Source organism: Sesamum indicum, linkage group LG13 (genome assembly GCF_026168435.1).
Source record: "Sesamum indicum cultivar Baizhima isolate 11 linkage group LG13, ASM2616843v1, whole genome shotgun sequence".
In the NCBI taxonomy this organism is placed as follows: domain Eukaryota; kingdom Viridiplantae; phylum Streptophyta; class Magnoliopsida; order Lamiales; family Pedaliaceae; genus Sesamum; species Sesamum indicum.
In genome coordinates, this window is record NC_142669.1 from 8111416 (window position 1) to 8131531 (window position 20116).

Below are 20116 nucleotides of genomic sequence, written 5' to 3' on the forward strand. Positions count from 1 at the left end.
ATCTCTTGTCCCAAGAGTAGAACACTGAAAACGCCGATGAGTGCACTTTTTCAGCATCTCCAAGGATAAGTTCAATAAATAGAATACTACTAAGAGAATGTTTGACAAAATTCTTATAAACTTTTACATCTTACAAAGTATTAATTCTCGAAAAAACAATTAAGAATCCTACCGGTATTTGAGAAAGGAATCTTAATTTTTTTTCATTTTGATTGAAAAATAAAAACTTGTAAGATTTCTATATTTCATTTTCGGTTAAACTGAATAAGAACAATATGTCGGACTATAAATGTGCTCCTATCATACATGTTGTAAAATATTATAAAATTTATAAACTCGTCCAAACATTAATCAAACCCAACTCACATACATCAACTTGTAATAACTCAAAACTATTCATCAACCATTGAAATAAAACAAATAGAAAGGGAAAATAATCCCATGAATTGTCTATTTCCATAATCCTAAACTTCACCAACCATAACATATATTTCTCCAAACATTGAATCCCACAAAGCAACCATGATTGTGTGGCTATCTTTCCACACACTAGAGCAAGTTGCGTCCAACATAGTGTGCAAGACTCAATTTTGATTTGAGGGATCATAAATTAATCATCATCATCATCATCACCATATGTAAATATATTTTGGTGGGGTCAGTGAGTGATGGGGAAGTATTTATTGGAATCTTGAGATCATTAATAAATTATGGTAAATTACGACGAATTTTCTAAAAATTAATTATAATTATCTCATCATTATTTAAAAAATTATTAGCATACCTCTAATGTTAACCTAATAAATATCCCTTCACGACAGTTATAAAAAAATATTTATTAGACGATTGTTAATTTTATTTATAATTATAATAAATTAAAAAAAATCATTATAATTTAATCCAAAAATTAATTTTGGTGGAAGTTTTGGGGACTTTAGACAACTTGGCAAGAAAGGAATCAAAATTTAGATGGCCCACCCAATTTGGAATCTTTGCAAAGAGTGTCCAAATATTTCAAGAAACCAAATTTAGTATTCACTATTTGTATGATTGGGCAAGAATTGATGTCTACATCTCCATGTTCTTGGGCTGCTGAGTCATACCCATAATTATTTTCTCAGAGGCCCTCCACCACCTTTATTTTTATTTTATTTTTAAATAAAGAGATTTTTTTTTTGCATTTTATGTTAGTGTAAAATAATTAAATATATGAAATTATGTATTATGCGAAGATATAAATAAATATTTAAGATATTTTAATTATCTTTCAAATTGGAAAAGAATATATATGAAAACAAACAAAGTCCAAGTTTTTAATAAAAGGTTGTGGGTTCATAGATTTATTACGAAAATCGTAGATTATTTTTTTAATTTTATTTTCATTGCGAAATCGCAGTCAAATACAATGTCCGAGTTGTTTTCTCATCGACCAAATTACAATGAGTTTTTTTATTTTAATAATTTAGCATAATTATAAATATATTTTTATTGTTTGAAAAAGTATAAATACCCAGTGATGTTTAATGAAATTATGCAATCATTTAATGAAAACCTAGAATTATCAACTTTACAATTATGTACTATATTTTTTCTTTCTAGAAAAAAATAAAAAAATTATAAAAAAGAAAATTGCACTAGGTGGATGGGAATATTTGGAAAATTTGCCAAAAAAAGATCACTTAATCCACAAAAAAAATCATCATTTTTTTAAAAATAAAGTATAAGTATAATTTATAGTTCACAAGGACATCTTGATCAGTTCACTATTAAAAAAATGGATAAAAACTTAACGGTTTGGGCTTTCCAGATAAGTAAATATTGATAATTTTTCAAACAATTGAGTAGTATTTGTAGTAATAGCAGAGTTGGTTGTAATTTACCATTTTGACTAAAGATTTGAATTACATTGTCACCGATGATCATAATTCTTGTATATATAACATAATATATATATTAAACGAAATAAAAAATATAATAATTTGACACTTTTAATAATAAATAAAAAATTAAGCATGGTTAACGCTCAACCATTGTGTGGGACTCACACAATATTAATTAATCAAACTAGAAATTCCAAGATAATTAGAGGTGGTTGAACAACATGCTTAGATATTTTCAGACCATTCATCACAATTTGTCAAACTCCATAGCCCCTCAATTGACTATACTTCACTATGATTTTACCAATACATTTAATTATTCCAACCCTAATTCTTGGTCCACGTGGCCTTCCAAGACTCGTATATAAATAATTCAATTTTACCAAATGTTGTTAGAAATTAAATATTTTATAAATAAGTTCTTAATACATTCTGAAAAAAAAAAAAAACGCGTACGAATATTTGGTATAATAAGCTTTTTATATTTTATAAAAAGAAGATGGGTCGAACTTACTTTTTATTTAAAAAGTTTATAAGATTCTAAATATTTTTTTTAGATCTTCTAAGTTTTATAAAAAAAAAAATTATCCCTTGTGAAAATTAAGTCGTTCAGAAAAAAAATAAAAAAAGAATATGTGAAAATCCCCTGACATTTGAAAAATGATGTGAACTGTCTCCGTGTCTATGAAGTTACTTTTATATTATTTTTCGAATGTCTTTTTAAAAAGTTTATAAACTCGATCAAACAACCAAACAGGCCTTTAAGTATACAATCGGATCCATGCATGATTATTCTTTGAAAAATTAGTATAAAAAAATCGACACTGAAATAAGTCGTTAGAATTATAGTCGTGTTATGTATTCGCGTTTAATTTATGGTGGATATGACGCCAAACGTGGAATTAGACGTACAATTTTTAGGTGAAGGGGGAAGAAGACATGTACTGTGAGAATTAAACGTGATTAGTTGGGGCTAATTTGTCAATTTTTGACCACAAACCTAACTCTTGAATTTTCATTCACGTTTTCGATCATTCTTTTCGAAGTGGTGAGATTGAGGTCTCACAATTAAAAAGCTGTGAGTTAGAGTCCTGCAGATATAAGTATTTAGAATCTGCTCTTAATAGCAGAGTGTTGTTTCTTTGTTTACTTTGAATTCATTGGTTGATTTGGAAATGCTGATCAATTGTATACCGAATGTTGTAATAATAGTGTATTAGTTGATTCAAAAATATCGATGCATTTTTAAAAAAAATACGAAAGAGTTGATTAACGTTGTATTATCAAATGATAGCAACTTAAACGACCTGAGAGGGTTGATTTCAATGGGGAGACGATTAGCTCGAAACCAACTGCTAATGGTAGCTGTAGATTGCTATTTATGAGTACACTTGTCCACCTATAATTATTGGGAAGTTTCGAATTCAAGAAAAATTCTTACTCAAATTAAATTTGATCGAATCAAATTATAATTTTTTTTTCAATTGTACAACTATCATACGATAAGTGTATATACTTTGTCTATAACTGGTTAAGATATGCCCAAATTTCAGTTGGGTTAGAAATTTCGTCGATTTGAATTAGTTGATCTACACCATTTTAATTAGTCTTATTAATTGTGTCGATCAAATTATAAGATATTTGAGAGTTTATAAGATCTTGAAAATCGTCTGTCATTTTTTTTTTTTTTTATAAGAGCTTATATGATATTACGCGTGTCAATCTTAATATTATGCACGGTCCTCCTGTTTCTTTGTATTTTTATTTTCAGTTTTCGGATTTCGATAGAGAATATGTATTTCCAATTTTTGTATATATTTTTGTGTAAATTGAGTGTACGCGTGGATTAGTGATATATTGAGCCGTGGTATTATATTAATATATTTTCAATGAGAATACATATAAATAAATATACTTTTACTTTAATTACTATTTCAAAAATTTAAACTTAGAAATAAAAACACGAACAAATATATATCGCTAGCACTGAACTTCGTTGAGGCTGGAGACAAAATAAACGTAGATATAGTTGATTTTTTAGTAAATTAGAGCAAAATAAACAATATAAAAGCTAAAATATGAAAAATTAATCGCAAATTTAACCTCCTGCTAGATGATATAAGCTATAAATAGCTACATTATCTTAAATTTAATATAATACAAATATTTTTTTATTATATGAAAGATTATAAATATTCTTTTTAAATTGAAAATAATTATGTAGTTTTTAGTCGATAAAAATATATAAAAATTATAATTCATAATCTAAAACGGTATTTTGATTAGTATACCACAAATATTGGATGAAAAAATAACGGAGACTAATGAAATTGGTTCATTATCAGACAAACGTTAAGATTCAAATGAGTATTTGTAATTTCTTAAATAGTGAAGAGTTATTTGTCTATACTGTATATTAAGGGAGAGCACTTCTTTGGTGTCTGTCTCTTTTTTTTCTTTTTTGTATGTATTATATATATATATATATATATATATTAAGGGAGAGCACTTCTTTGGTGTCTGTCTCATTTTTTTTTGTATGTATTATATATATATTAAGGGAGAGCACTTCTTTGGTGTTTGTCTCTTTTTTTTTTCGGTATGTAATATATATATATATATATACATATTAAGGGAGAGCACTTCTTTGGTGTCTGTCTCATTTTTTTTTGTATGTATTATATATATATATTAAGGGAGAGCACTTCTTTGGTGTCTGTCTCTTTTTTTTTTTCGGTATGTAATATATATATATATATATATACATATTAAGGGAGAACACTTCTTTGGTGTCTGTCTCATTTTTTTTTTGTATGTATTATATATATATTAAGGGAGAGCACTTCTTTGGTGTCTGTCTCTTTTTTTTTTTCGGTATGTAATATATATATATATATATATATACATATTAAGGGAGAGCACTTCTTTGGTGTCTGTCACTTTTTTTTTTTCGGTATGTAATATATATATATATGTATATATATATACATATTAAGGGAGAGCACTTCTTTAGTGCCACAAACTACTATATATATATATATATGCACTATATATAATTGAACAACACTATATTAGTATGTCAATTTTATTCTTTTTTAAATTTAATTAATTTTCTTTTTTCTTCCCTCAACGTTTTATTTTTCTCTCTCTTCTTAACTTTTTATTTTCTCGTTTCTCAACTTTCACATCTCCTTTTCTCATTTTTTTTATATTTTTAAAATTTATTAATCTAATTAATATATTTTTAAGATAATAATAATTTTTTAAAAAATTTAAATTAATTGTGCACACCTATGTGAGTGTGCTACGTATGCTCGTAACTACATTAATTTATTAAAATTTGATAAACTGTGGCCCAGAACGCATTTTCCACATATTTCATGGACCTATCAAAATGGGCTAAAATCAATTGCGGAGATGGCCCAATTAGGCCCAACTTACATTTTTGTTTTCATCATAAATATGGTTACTAATTTTGACATATTAGAAGGGTGTTGGCGAATTTTATTTAAAATATTTTATAAGTTTATATACTTTGTAAAATACTCTTTTAACCTTATAAAATATTAAATTTTGATTTTAAATATAAGTTTTTTTAAATATTTAGATAATAAAATATTCTGGTACTTATAATATATTAATAGTAACAAATTTATAATTAATTTGATCAAAATTGAAAGATTCTGTTCAATTTTTTAAAAAATAAATTTAAAACTTCTTACTTTTTATTTTTTTATTTTTTTATACGTGAACTCTTATTGTTTGAAAAATTATACTTAGTATCCTTAACGTTTGTTTCTATCTAATAAATAGATCACTCTCTTAGTTAAAATTCATCGAATTTGATGATACTAGCATAAAATATCGAATGAAAAGTATATTTGGTCCTTAATGACTTACTATTCACATATTGTAGGTCAAATAAGTATTTTTTAATTAAAATACCCTATAGGGTGAAGATATATCTTTATACATATGCAGTGACATGTGAAAATGTATATAGATAGTTCGGTTAATAAAATTTTATTGCACTTATAATAGATCAGTAATAAGTAATTGAGGGCAATTATAGATTTTTAATCTTCTTTGTTAAATATCAACAAATTCAGTTAACTTTGACAAGAAATTGATTTATTTCATAGACACAAACAAACCCTATAGGTACGAAATATAATTTTTAAAATATAAGCAATTTACGTATAATTACACCAAAACTTAAAAAAAAAAAAAACAGTGTAACTATCCTTTCAATTATATTCCATAAATGTCTATGCACATGCATAATATAAACTTTTGAAATTTATTTAGATTTTTGGGATATAAATGGGAGTAGCTCAACAGCCTAAAAATGGAAAAAATTGCAACTTAACACCATGTGATATAAGAAATAAGTAAAAACGTTCATAGAAAATGAATAGCAAATTATTCCACATATTTTAAAAAATTAAAAAAATTACCTTCATCTTTAAACCATTAATAGAAGAATAATTAATTTTAATTTTTAAAATACAAAAAATAATTTATTTATTCTTTTTTTTTTATATAGAAGTATTTGCTTATTTTTCACATATGACAGGTAAATTGCATAACCCACCTAGAAATGTAGATGCTTGTCAGATGAGCAACGTCAACATGAGGTGGATTCATGTGTTTGGCCATGTCACTCACACGTATCCTTGCCCTTTCAACCCTTTTTAGTAAATCTTTTTTCTTTTAAAAAAAATAATTTTCAATAAAATCATTATCCATCATCGTAGTTTAATAGATAAGATCGAATGTTGTCGTATTTATTATGTGTATTTGAATTTTATTAATATATTCGATGTTAAATCGTAATCTGTAAATTGACTTTTATGTGATTAGATTTTAATTTTTTACGACTATAAATTAATTATAAAAACTCTGGCCAACATATATAGTGCATGCACAGTTATTTTTGACAGACTAATCGGGTGCTATACTTGTTATAATATTTTTATTTTTATTCAATATTTATTTCAACTCATATTCAAATTTAAACTTACATAGTAAATAATTGGGATAATTATATAGCCTTCCTCTAAGATTTTGACGTAATTATATATAGTTCAATATAATTTTAGAAATTATATTTAATATTTTCGATGTTTATTTCTATATAATAAATAGATTCCTTTGTTAGACTGACATAAAAAGATTGACTAAAGAATCATGTTTATTTCTAGTTGACTTTTTAGTCACTTATTGTAGGTCAAATAATTTTTTTTATACTAAAAACTATTGTAAGAGTGAGGATATATCTCCTCACATATATTATTATATGAAAATGTGTAAGTTATTTTGATAATAAAAAATATTATTTGACCCATAATAGCTAAATAATAAGTGAACCAGAGATAAATAAAATTTTTTATTCAATTTCTTTTTGGCTAATATCATTAATTTTGATAAATTTCGACTAGTGAATGTATCTATTTATTAAATAAAAATAAAAGCCAAATAATCTAAATATAATTTTTAAAATCATAGAGAATTTGTATGTAAAATTATATGCGCACGTATTGCGTGTCATAATTATTAATTATTAATAAACAAATAATAAATTAAAAACCCGGAAAACTTCGCTGGGACCCACAGTACGGCTGAAATCCAGTGGTGGACCCACATACCGAAAATCTTTCGGCTGACATCCAGTAAAGCACGCATACAGCACTGTCCGCTGTTGGCTCGGGCATTAATGGACCCCACCCAGCACAAGCGCTGGGTCCCACCTGCAATCGATCGGACCTATCCCGTAAACATGCACGGCTATAACTTTACACGTCACCAAGAAAATTATAAAAATTAAAAAAAATTATTAAGGGCCAAAATATTAAATAAAGTTTTCTTATTTAAAATTCAAGACCTAATGCAACATAAATTTTGGTAAGCCGATCATAAGTCTCGCACACAAGTTTTACTAAGGGATAATTACGTTTACACCCATAATCTATAATTTATTTATATACTTTACACTTATTTTTTTAAATAATTATACATACATCCACAAAAAATGTCAATATTATTTACATAAATCATCTTTATTTTTACAAAAATTGTGCAATGCGCTTTCAAATACAGCAACATCATTACATAAACTATCATTTTCTTTGACTGTTATAATTTGTATATTTATATGAGGTATTTTTGGGACTTATATAAATTAAGGAATATATTACAATATATATGACTTTATAAGATTTTTTTTAAAAATTTTTGAGGTGTTAGGATAAAATAAAATTATAAATATAAAATATAACTTAATATAAAATATTATTTTATTAATTAATTTAAATATATTATTATTTTGGTAAAAAAATTAAAAATACATACCCTTTATTAAAAATAAAAAACAAACAAACAAATTATCATATTTTTATATTTGCTTGAATTTGGTTCAGTCAAATTTAATTCGAATAAAAATTTTACGTGATTGGGAGTGGTGGAAGTTTACATAAAAGAAGGCAAATTACAATAAATAGTATTTATAATTTAAAAAAAATAAATATTTATCATTATGCCACAACTAAAAAAACTCAGTAGATCCAACGGCTACGTGGTTTCTGTGGGCAGCTGCGGAGGTGTCGTCTTCCTCACCGACCGACGACGGAAGAGAGGTTTTGATGGTCTTCCTGTAATTTTCACAAATTCTAATGCCCATTTCCGCCAACTCGATTCTCGTTTTTCCCTATAAATAGATCCCGTCTATGTGCGTGCCCGCGCAAGATACTCAGCTCACATATTGCTGGTTTACGCTTTTCTCTCTACTGTTCGAATCCCGAAAAATCACCCAAGGAAACCTACATTCACTGAAATCGTAGAATTCTGTGAGTTGTAGTCATCAGGTGTGTTTTTGAGTATTTCATGTGTAAATAGCTGCATTGAGGTCGATGATTTTCTTGAATTTATTACAGTTTCAAGCTTTTGGACGGTGTGTTTTGCCCGGGGATTTTGGATTGCCGCTAAGATCAGGTTTTCTTTGAGATTAATGGATAACAACTTGTGAAATTTCTGTATCGTTGCGATCTTGCATTTGATGCATATGGGCGCATTTTCTTGTTTGCTTTTTCATTTTGATGGCAACTAGTGGCCTCTTGATAAAAATGATTGGTCATTTTGTAAGTTGAAATGGCGCAAGAATGCTGGGATTTGGTTTCTTGGTTTCTTTCCGTTTCTGTTTCGCTGTGCTTTTCTTATCAAGTTCAGCGATCGATGTAAGAAGGATGGTGACTGTAAATCTATATGATTGGTCATGGACTTAAGTTTTCTAAGTTTGTTTGAACTTGATTTCTTTGTTCTCTTTGGTGCCTTGCTCAATTAATTACTGATGATTGGTGAAGCAACTTTGATTTGATTATGACCCTATAAAAATTAAAGAGAGATCGTCAAGGAAAATTAGCTTGTGAGATTGTTGATAGAGGTGTAGAGATGGAAACCGATACGACTATGACACCCATCTTTTTGCTCTTCAAGTAACTTTCCTACTTTTGTGATGTTGTTTGGAGTTGCATGATGCACAAAGACTTTGCATTTTGCTTTAGAAAGATGCTATAAATTTGATCTCTTCCACAAACCAAAAAATTCTCTTTGTGATTATCTGAAACTGACTATTATTTTTCAAGATTCTCTCTAAAATCCTTTTCCTTTTTGGCTTTTACCATTTCGAATTATTTCTACTATTATTTTTGTCAGCCTTCAATACTTTGTCACAGATTGAAGCTTGTTCATAAAATCTTCTTTTCCTCTTCCCTCCCCTTAATATCATTAAGTTTTGCTGTGAAGCTTGACAAATGGGCTCGACAGCTGTTGAAGATTTGATCGAGGCTTCGTCAGGGATTCATTTCTCTGGATTTCATTTAGAAAATACAGATCCAAGCGCTTCAGAACTTGAGAGGTCAACTACTTCTGCAACTGAAAATGTCTTGCAACCCTTTGTTATAGGTAGCGCAAGCATCTTATCTTCTTCCAGTAATGGCTATAGAAATCAGGGTATCATGATTTTGTGTTTTGATGCTGAATGCAAATCAATTTACATCGGCATCTTTGTGTGCTCGCACATGTTAGTAAACTTAATTTATGCGAGAAGTTTTGTTCTAGCACCTATTAAAAGTGATATGTATATGAGGTGTCTGTTGTCTAGAACATTTGTCATTACCAATAAAAACATGCTTATCTCCAGTGTAACTTTCTACGTGGTATCTGAATATTTTGCACGCAGGAGTTGCTGGAGGTGCAGCATCTGGGAAGACTTCAGTTTGTGATATGATTATTGAACAGCTTCACGATCAGCGTGTTGTACTTGTTAACCAGGTTTGGATATCTTTATCCACACCTTAAGAAGAATACAATAGTCATCACCTATCAGTTTTCTTTTCTTTTTCTCCTTTATAAAATTATGTTTTTAGTTTTCAATGTGAACTTCATCAACAAAGTCCAACTAATAAGTACTTCTAGCGATTTTTGGTCACAAATTGAAGAGGAAATGCTTGCTCCCAGGCCTTCACGCATTTCTTTTTGTTTTCTGGTCTCCTGTTTATCTATAGGATAGCCTCATAAAAGTTGACATGTGAAAGAAATTCAGCTGTCTAACCATTTTGACGATTGATCTTGTTACCATTTCAAGCATTCAAATGATAGTGTCTCTTGATCTCAGCTTCCAATTTAATATTGAATTTTTGGTGTTTCTTCCAATTTTTGTACTTTCCTAGTCTGATAGTGAAAGAATTTGTTTAAAATTAGAGAATTTTCAAGTTTTTCAGAAGGGATGTATAGTAGAAATATGTCCAGCATTTTCGTACGAATTTGATGATCTTATTCCTTTCTGTTGGTTTCTTGCTGTACTTTTATCTGGAATAGGTGAATTCTTTCTTGAAATTTCTTCGAGGCAAGTTTCAAATGTTTGACCACTTTGATTTTGTTCTCTTTATATGATACTTTTGCCCCTGTTCCTAAATTCTCTTATTTCTTTCAGTGGCTGTTTCCAACAATCAATTTTAAATACAGCAGATGCTATCTAGAGTTCAGAAAAACGAGCGGTCTCCTTGTATTTTTGTTGTTCTTTTGAAATCAATAACTGTGTATCTAATCTATATTTCCACTGTCAACCACTAAAAGAAACAGTTCAGACTGTTGGCTGTGTTATGATGTAGCCCGCCATTCTATTTTGCTTCAGCTTCTGGAAGCATGGTGTAGAAGTCGGGAATTTACTGAACTTTTTTGCTCTGGGATGCTTCTAAAGTAGTCAAATATTAGAATGCCAATACACTTTTCTGTGTGATGTTTTGGCAGGATTCGTTTTATCACAATTTGACGCCAGAGGAATTTAAAAAAGTTCATGAATACAACTTTGACCATCCTGGTGAGTTTTTGAAACTTGGAGCATTTCTGTCCTCCTCAGAATTATACTTTTATTTATTTATCTGTTCCTTCGTGATAAGTCTTGTCTGGTAAAGGATGAACTGTAGCAGTATGTGTCTTCTGATACTGTTCTTGCTTAGCTCAAATTATGAGGTATTGGTGAAAATCTGTTTGATGGTTATCCTGATTTTTACAATTAAGCCCTCTATATTATGGTCACTTATTCTTCAGCATCCCATAGGCTTTTGCACTTTATCCAAGTTCAGTTTTCCATTCAATATCCATTCCTGCTATTATGCAAATTCCAGTCTTATATTGATCTCAGAAAGCTATCTATGCCATGAAATAAATAGAAGTAGAGTTCTTTGGTATGCCTTTAGGTAATATGTGCACCTTCTGCCTTGAGGTCTCGTGGGTAGTAAGTATGGTACGTTTATAACATTACATTCTAGGAGAAAGGTAGATATCTAAATAAGAATAGTCAATGAATTGCGATGTGAAACTTCATTAAATGATATGTTATTAGATGTGACTTTACTAAGATTTGTTAATTGCATTTTTGGGTTTGCATCACCAGAATAGTTTCATGCTTATCTAAATTTATTTCTGTTCCCATTTAGATGCGTTCGACACAGAGCAACTGTTGTGCATAATGGAGAAGTTAAAACATGGTCAGGCGGTAGACATTCCAAGATATGACTTCAAGAGTTATAAAAATGATATCTTCCCTGCTCGAAGAGTAATATTTGTTATTTCTTTCCAGAATTCCTCTCGTTTTCTATCAATTTTTGAAACTTATTCTAATTTGTTTAAATTTGCTAGGTAAATCCCTCGGATGTTATTATTTTAGAAGGAATACTCATCTTTCATGATCTGCGTGTTCGAGATTTGATGAATATGAAGATATTCGTAGATACAGGTTCTTTCTCTTGCTTTCCACTCTTTTTTGCATGTTTTAGATGAATTCATTATGCAAATCTATATACTATGCATACGATAAAAAGGATCAGTTGCAGTTCTTCAATTTTGAATTTCAACTTGTATCGGGTACAAAATTATCATGTTGATAAATTTTACCCTTGAGGCTTGTAGTAAAAGGCATAATGCACAGATTAGTAGCCGAAGGAAATTGCTGCAAAATCTCAAGAGATATCACTTCCGGAGTTTAATTGAACTGAGGACAAGCTTCTCCTAGGATATAATCAATGTTGAATGATTTCTTACTTGGATAAGTTACAGCTTTCCTTTCAATTTCTTACCATTAGTTCAGAAATTGTCTGCTAGCTACTTCTGTTCATGCACTTTTGCTGAATGAATAAGATATGGGAATCATTGAGATGTGAAGGTTTCTTTTTTTTCATCTTTGCACTTTTTTCTTGTTCCTTTAACTTTTTGAGGGACTAAAATCGATAATGGGTTTCACTGGTTATTGTACTTTTTGTTCCGATTTTTGATAGCATAAGATTTTCAGTGCAGATGCTGATGTACGCCTGGCTAGGAGAATAAGGCGTGATACAGTAGAAAAGGGAAGAGATATTGGTATGGTGCTTGATCAGGTATCAAAAAGCTTATTACTTTTTATTTCCATAATATTATTGACGAGTAGTTTACTGTCAGCTAACTCCGGAAGTGCCTTTATTGTAGTTTTCTGTTGTACTGCAGATTTGATGAAACAAATAATGGTGTATCCCATGTGAAATGAATTCGTAAATAACGTATGAGAGGGTTAAAAGACATACAAAGTGGCTGCTAACAATAGATATATTGTTTGGGAGAAATATGAAACTGGTATCAACTGGCAATCTTACTTAAATTAATGCTTTTGTGATTTCACGATGAAATTAGCATTCTAGAGCGTAGACAAGTGTGAAAAATATAGTCCATAATTCCATGCAACCAAATTTAGATAACTACAGAAACAAATTTCTTTGAAATGACTAATGAGTTTGGTTCTTTGAAGCTTCTAATAAAGAACTGATGATGCTTTAGCTGATGATGGACCCAAATCTCAATCTCATATCTGAGGTGAAAAATGTGACATTACTGGATAGGTGTGACAATGAAACTTATGTTCTTTCTCTTTTTTTCTTTTTATGATTGTACATCCTTAACTATTTCTCCACAATGGTTATCCATTAAATAATCTCAGTTTTCTCAATACCTTCTTTTGGTTCTCCACTGTAATATTGATGCTCAGCTGTAACTGATAACTTATGTGTTTTTGAGATCCAATTCTCGCTAACTAATCATTGCCGTTTTCATGTACATGCAGTACTCAAAGTTTGTAAAGCCTGCTTTCGACGATTTTATACTTCCAACAAAGAAGTATGCTGACATTATCATTCCTCGTGGAGGAGACAATCATGTTGCTATTGACTTGATTGTCCAACATATACGGACTAAACTTGGTCAACATGATCTTTGTAAAATCTATCCTAATTTATATGTTATTCAGTCAACTTTTCAGGTATCATTTCCATCTTGCTAATTTTACACGTGAACCCTACTCATTTCATTTAAACTTTAATTCCATTTGACCTCGTTATTTTGTCTTCCTTTTAATTCTTTGTTGACTTTTGTTGTATGCAGATACGCGGAATGCACACACTCATACGCGATTCTCAGTCAACAAAACATGATTTTGTCTTTTATTCTGACCGTTTGATCCGACTGGTATGTGTCTGTGTTTCTAAGATGTGATTATCTACCATTAACTTTTCCAATAGGATTATTTTATTTTGCTCTGCTTGCTTATTTAGTAGAGACTTCATTGTGTTAGGTGGTTGAGCACGGTCTTGGGCATCTTCCATTCACAGAAAAGCAGGTGATCACTCCTACGGGTAAGTTACTATCATCAATTTTCTGTACTTGTCTTCAGGTTAGTTTAATAGTCTGATTTCATGTAGAATTTGGAATGTACTGAACTTCGGTAGTCATACTAACAGAAACAAGCACGGGTTACTTTTATTGTTTTTTACCTTTGTTGGCATTTCTTGATACGGAATTTTCTCTACTTTTCATAACCCCCCTCGAATTGATGAGTAATATTGTCATTTGAAATGCATTCTGGATTTCATTTTTCTGAAAACAATGTTTTTGGTCTGATGTTCTGCTTACTGATCAATCATTATCAGTCCCTACATGTTCCTTAAACAGGACAATGTTCATGCAAAGCTGTTAATTCTCATAGTATTGCTCTATTAATGCAGGATCCGTGTACACTGGAGTAGACTTCTGTAAGAGACTATGTGGTGTCTCTATAATCAGAAGGTTATAAAATATTACTCTTTCTTTTTCCTTTTCTCTCTTTTTTCTGGGGCTGTGGTTTTCTTCCTTTTTGCCTTCCTGCCTGTTGGTTATGACCTGAACACATGCGCCAAACATCCCTCTTATATCAGTTACTTGTGGGGTTAGCTTTTGAAATAATTTTAAACTTTTTCAGTGGTGAAAGCATGGAAAATGCCTTGCGCGCATGTTGTAAAGGAATCAAAATTGGCAAAATTCTTATTCATAGAGAAGGGGACAACGGTCAGCAGGTTAGCACAGACTGCTCCTATTCCTCTGCAATGCCATGTTCTTTCTCTATTATAAGTTTTTACTTCCCTTCGTATCCACTGAAATGCTTCAAAATTTATGCAGCTGATATACGAAAAACTCCCAACAGACATCTCAGATAGACATGTCTTGTTATTGGATCCAATTTTGGGCACAGGTCAGCCTCTTCATATTCTGACAACATTCATCTTCTCTACTTGTATTTATGTTTGCATGCCCCAAGACTTCTTACATCTGTTAGAAAAATCATGTTGCAACAAATCTTCCTATTTTCTGAGGTTCTTGTGCTGTCTGTCAGTTTGTACCTCAGATGAGAGTTGAAAACTACAATACCTTAACCTGTCCATTTACTCTTTTTCTCGTCTCAAATTTGTCTTCAGGCAATTCAGCTGTTCAAGCTATTTCCCTACTTATAAAGAAGGGTGTACCAGAGTCCAACATCATATTCCTTAACCTCATCTCTGTAAGTTCAACACCAGATCTTACAAGAGATACTCTTTCCAGTTTCCTCAAGCTCTCATGAAACCTTAATTCCAAACCCCATTTGTCTGTCCAGGCACCTCAAGGAGTACACGTGGTCTGCAAACATTTCCCTCGAGTAAAGATTGTGACATCTGAGATTGAAATCGGTCTGAATGATGATTACCGTGTCATCCCTGGCATGGGCGAGTTTGGGGACCGATACTTTGGCACAGATGACGATTGAACTCCAAACTGTGGCAATACTGCCTTACAATATACGAACAAACAAAAGTTCGAAACAAGATTGTCCCCGGTGATAATTAGCAGCTCAGCTTGGACATTTGACATGATTTTTGAAGCGATTTTGACAATTGTATTCAGGATTACTTGATTTTGGGTCATAATAAGAATTGCTTAGAGGTGGATGAAATGATCACCCAACTCCATAATACTCGATGTATCGTTGGACATGGACACTATCTATCTTGTCGTGCATGGATAGATAGATAGATACCCATTCCTCTTCCAATTTTGTTGCTCATATATGTGGTTGAGTGGATGAGCTGATGAAATACGAGACCGTTTTTCACTAAGCCCATTTCAGCTTGTGATCATATTCGTTTTATAGGAGTATAAATTGCAGAATAAAACAAATTATGTAGTTTTTATAATTAAAACTTAAGAAGTATTTATACATTTTTAATGTGATAATTGTAATTATTTTACAATTTCATTTGCCGTTTCCATTGAATAATCATCGAGGTTGATGTCATGGATGGTACAAGGGGTCTTCACTTTCTATGCTACATCGTATATGACGGATTGGATTGACCTGAAAACAAAGGCTTGTTATGCTGAGTTATTTATTTTTTTATTAATAAAAAATAAATAAATTATATTAATATAATTTATTTAAATATATTAATATTAATATGTCAAATCACGACTCGACATTAAAAATTATCTTTTTCAGCATAAATGCTTGGTGTCGTGATTTAATCACGACACCCACCTCTTTTATTTTTCTTTAATTTCGTTTTTTTTAATTAATTTTTTTATAAGTTAATTATATAAAGATAATTTTTTAACAACTTATTAAAAATTCAAAAAATTATAATATTAAAATTGTATTAATTTTTAAAAATTACAATTAAGTAGACAAATATAATAGTGTATATTTTTTTGTGCAATAGAAAAAAATATGAAATATACAATTTTAAATGTCAAAAATGTCCATCCGTTCCACAATTGCGTCTGTTGTATACTTCATTGTATGTTTTTCAATTGTACAAAAAAATATACACTATTATATTTGTTTACTCAATTGTAATTTTTAAAATTAATACAATTGTAATATTATGATTTTTTAATTTTAATAGGTTGTTAAAAAATTAATTTTATATAATTAACTTATAAAAAAGTTAATTAAAACTTGAATATAAATAAAAATTAAGAAAAAACCTGAGAGTATATTTTACTCCCTGGAGAGATTATTAATTAATTTATTACTAAACATGCTTTAATTATTGCCAGGAGCTTATAATAATGAGAAGTTCATCATCAACAGATATGATTCTTCAGCATTATTTAATTTTTATTAAGAAATATAAAATGAAAATAATAGGAATTTATAAATACAAAACCATCACTGCAACAGGAGTAACGAAAAACGAATCGGTCGAGCACAATAAGTTCTTTACCAGAGGTTTGAAAGCTAAGGAAGAAAAGCCATCTAAAATAAACGCCATACTTAGAGAAAAATCACAATCTGCACATGAAAAAGATTCTGTTGGAATTGAAAATGATAAAAGATTAAGCGAAAATATAATTGTTTGTAGAGAAAGACCATCCCCATGTCGTGTCGTTAGAACGGCATCCAGGTCACCTTCAAAAATATTGTCGGACCTACGTTGGGTTTGTTGAGATAAAACAGTCTCATCACGAGTGTCTAACGCATCTGAATATCTTGTACTCTAAAATATCTTGAAGTTTTTGTGTATTTTAGGAGTGCTTAACGCATCTGAATATCTTGTACTCTTTGAGCGAGTGCAATATTGTAATTTTTAACAATTGTACCAAATAAATACACTATTACATTTGTACCATTAATTGTAATATTTTGGATTAATGCAACATTAATATTATAATTTTTGTATTTTAATATTTTGTTGGGATATCAAATCCCGACTTGGAGTCGGGATTTTAATGCCCGACTTGAAGTATTTTTTATTTTTTTTTATTATTTTAAAGGTCGAATCGGGATTTTAAATCCCGACTCGACATATTAATATTAATATATTTAAATTAATTATATTAATATAATTTATTTACTTGTTAAGCTTGTTGATAAATTGGGGCATATTAGCCATTTTTTCCATCATTCGTTGAGGAGGGTTTTGTGGATCCTCGGGCGGTCCTCTTTGGTTTGATAGTGAACTCATTTAAGAATCATATAATTTCATCAAATGATAATAATATTGATAATTTTTTAAATAAAAAAATATTTATAATTATACTACGAATCATAGCATCTGTTTGTAATTTATTGTTAATTTAAATGAAGTGAAGTTGGATTAGATTTCACTCAATCAAACAGAAAAGTCTAGAAATAGTGGTGGCCCTTAGAGTGGTTGAAAGGGAATTTCAACATAGACTGGAGTTGCAAAAAGAACTACAGCCAAGAAAATTTCCCCTTTTCCCATCATTTTTGGCTGCTTATTATTATTATTATTAGTATATTTTTCAATTTTCTTGGACATGAAAATTATCAGAACAATTTCTTCATCATTCACCTCTCTTCTCCTCTCTACCCCCTCCAAACCCTCCCTGCAAAGTCACATTCTTGGAGAGTCATCTCTGCATTCAGTTTCACAAATTTCAATCGGTAATCCAAAACCCATGTCAATTTCCACCAAAATCCCACACTCTCCCCTCATTCGCCACTCCAGCACTCCGTTCTTGAAGCCCACAAAAATCCCGTCCTTATCCTCGCCGTCTCATAAATTCTTCTTCTTCAAGAACATCACGATCCAGAGAATATCCACAAAAGATCCTGTTTTTTTTGCCACTCCTTCGTCCTCACCTGCTGTTTCTCTGCAACCCGTCGAGGAGCTCCCACCGAAGCTCCAAGAAATCATCAAATTGTTCCAAGGAGTTCAAGAACCGAAGGCCAAGTATGAACAGTTGTTGTTCTATGGTAGGAATTTAAAACCTTTGGAGTCCCAGTATAAAACTAGTGAAAACAAGGTTCAAGGCTGTGTTTCTCAGGTTTGGGTCAGAGCGTACTTGGATGATGATGAAAATGTGATCTTCGAAGCAGATTCTGATTCAGTGCTAACTAAAGGGCTGGCTGCTTTGCTTGTTCAAGGCCTTTCGGGCCGGCCGGTGGAAGAGATTGTGAGGGTATCACCGGATTTTGTGGTGCTTCTAGGGTTGCAACAGAGTTTAACTCCTTCTCGGAATAATGGGTTCTTAAATATGTTGAAGCTGATGCAAAAGAAGGCCTTGCAATTGTATGTTGAATCTGAGAAAGCTGATAATTCAAATGTTGAGTCCTCAGGGAAAAGCTCGGTTAAGAGTTCTAATGCAGTGTTGAATGAGGATGGTGGAAATGGTAGAGTGGAGTCTAGTGAAACTGCTACTAATTTGAAGGAGGAGTTGGACGATGGAAGTGTCTTGGGAAGCAGGGGAAGGAGGATTAGAGAGAAGCTGGAGAAAGAACTGAAGCCTGTTGAATTGGAAGTTGAGGATATATCTTATCAGCATGCTGGCCATTCTGGTGTAAAGGGAAGTGATGGAGAGACACATTTCAATGTAAAAGTTGTTTCTGAAGAATTTGAAGGGAAGAGTTTGGTTAAGAGGCATAGACTGATTTACAGCTTGTTGCAAGATGAGTTGCAGAGTGGACTACATGCCTTGTCTATTGTGGCGAAGACACCATCAGAAGTTGACTCTGTCTGAAGTCTAGGAATGATAGAGGTTTTGCTTTACTTGCTGTTTATACTTATAATCATGTATGTTGTCGGTGCTAGTTGTATTCGTATTCATTCCAAGATATAATGGAAGTAGAGAGAATCTCTCTGAATTAATTGGTTTCAGTTTTTGCACTATGTTTTGCTTCTCCTTGATTAGTACCAAAGTTTTTATTCTGATTGCCTCTGCCTTAACATTTCACATCCTCTATAACATAATGTGAAGTCATTCACTGTGGAAGACTTCTTGTCTGCTAGGTCTCTTACATTTTCTCTTAGCTTTGTGGCTTGGTGTCTCTTCTGGTTTATGCAAGTTGTTACATTTTTTGTGTTAGATGGGGAGGGTCAGGTGGATGTGAAGATACCAATGTTACGCCTTTTAATTTTTAGAGAATTATGTTTATCACAAAAGGGTGGAATCAGTGTAGAAGGATGTATATTGGTGGTGTTATAAATACATCACATTACTTTGTCGCCTCCTTGTCCGGTGACGTTTCCTGTCTCTTATTCAAGGCAGAACCTTTGTTAGACATGGAAGTTGTATGGTGTCTCACTAAAGTGTGCAAGGTACAGTTGGAGGAATTTTTAGCTTGTGCTTATATTTCAGTTCTGGTTTTGAAATGTTTCCATGAGGCTCTTGGTAAGTTGAATAACTCACAGTCATTTCGCATCTTTAGGTATATATATTGTTATTATTGTCATTATCATTATTGTTTTGCATGCATTTGCAGTAGCATCAAATGGAATAATCTTGCCAAGTTTGACTAGCTACTTTTCAGTTTTCAGCCTGTATGGAAATCTATTTGTAGCCATGACACTCTGTTTTTCTCTAGAGTGACTGATGAGTTAATCATTTCTTTCTATTTAACAAAC

At 30.9% G+C, this 20116-nt stretch overlaps 2 protein-coding genes across 4 annotated transcripts; both read left to right on the forward strand.

Annotated features, from left to right (window-relative positions):
* Positions 1 to 8450: 8450 nt before the first annotated feature.
* On the forward strand, positions 8451 to 15865 carry LOC105176565 (uridine kinase-like protein 3). Of its 3 annotated transcripts, none has more exons than XM_011099413.3 (16): positions 8451 to 8725; positions 8813 to 8870; positions 9681 to 9839; positions 10117 to 10208; positions 11187 to 11256; positions 11876 to 11994; positions 12078 to 12174; positions 12732 to 12811; positions 13528 to 13722; positions 13845 to 13928; positions 14035 to 14095; positions 14465 to 14525; positions 14698 to 14791; positions 14895 to 14967; positions 15191 to 15273; positions 15367 to 15865. In XM_011099413.3, exons 3-16 carry the CDS (start codon positions 9689 to 9691, stop codon positions 15514 to 15516), a joined length of 1410 nt encoding a protein of 469 aa, XP_011097715.1. In that variant the 5' UTR covers positions 8451 to 8725; positions 8813 to 8870; positions 9681 to 9688; the 3' UTR covers positions 15517 to 15865. The 3 variants fall into 3 exon arrangements, with proteins under 3 accessions (XP_011097715.1, XP_088733321.1, XP_020554532.1); XM_088877195.1 differs by having other exon boundaries at positions 9702 to 9839; XM_020698873.2 differs by lacking the exon at positions 8813 to 8870 and having other exon boundaries at positions 8451 to 8743; positions 9702 to 9839.
* Positions 15866 to 17998: 2133 nt separating this feature from the next.
* Positions 17999 to 19381, forward strand: LOC105176566 (sufE-like protein 1, chloroplastic/mitochondrial). The gene has a single exon (XM_011099416.3). It carries the CDS (start codon positions 18030 to 18032, stop codon positions 19230 to 19232), a length of 1203 nt encoding a protein of 400 aa, XP_011097718.1. The 5' UTR covers positions 17999 to 18029; the 3' UTR covers positions 19233 to 19381.
* The last annotated feature ends 735 nt before the right edge of the window (positions 19382 to 20116 follow it).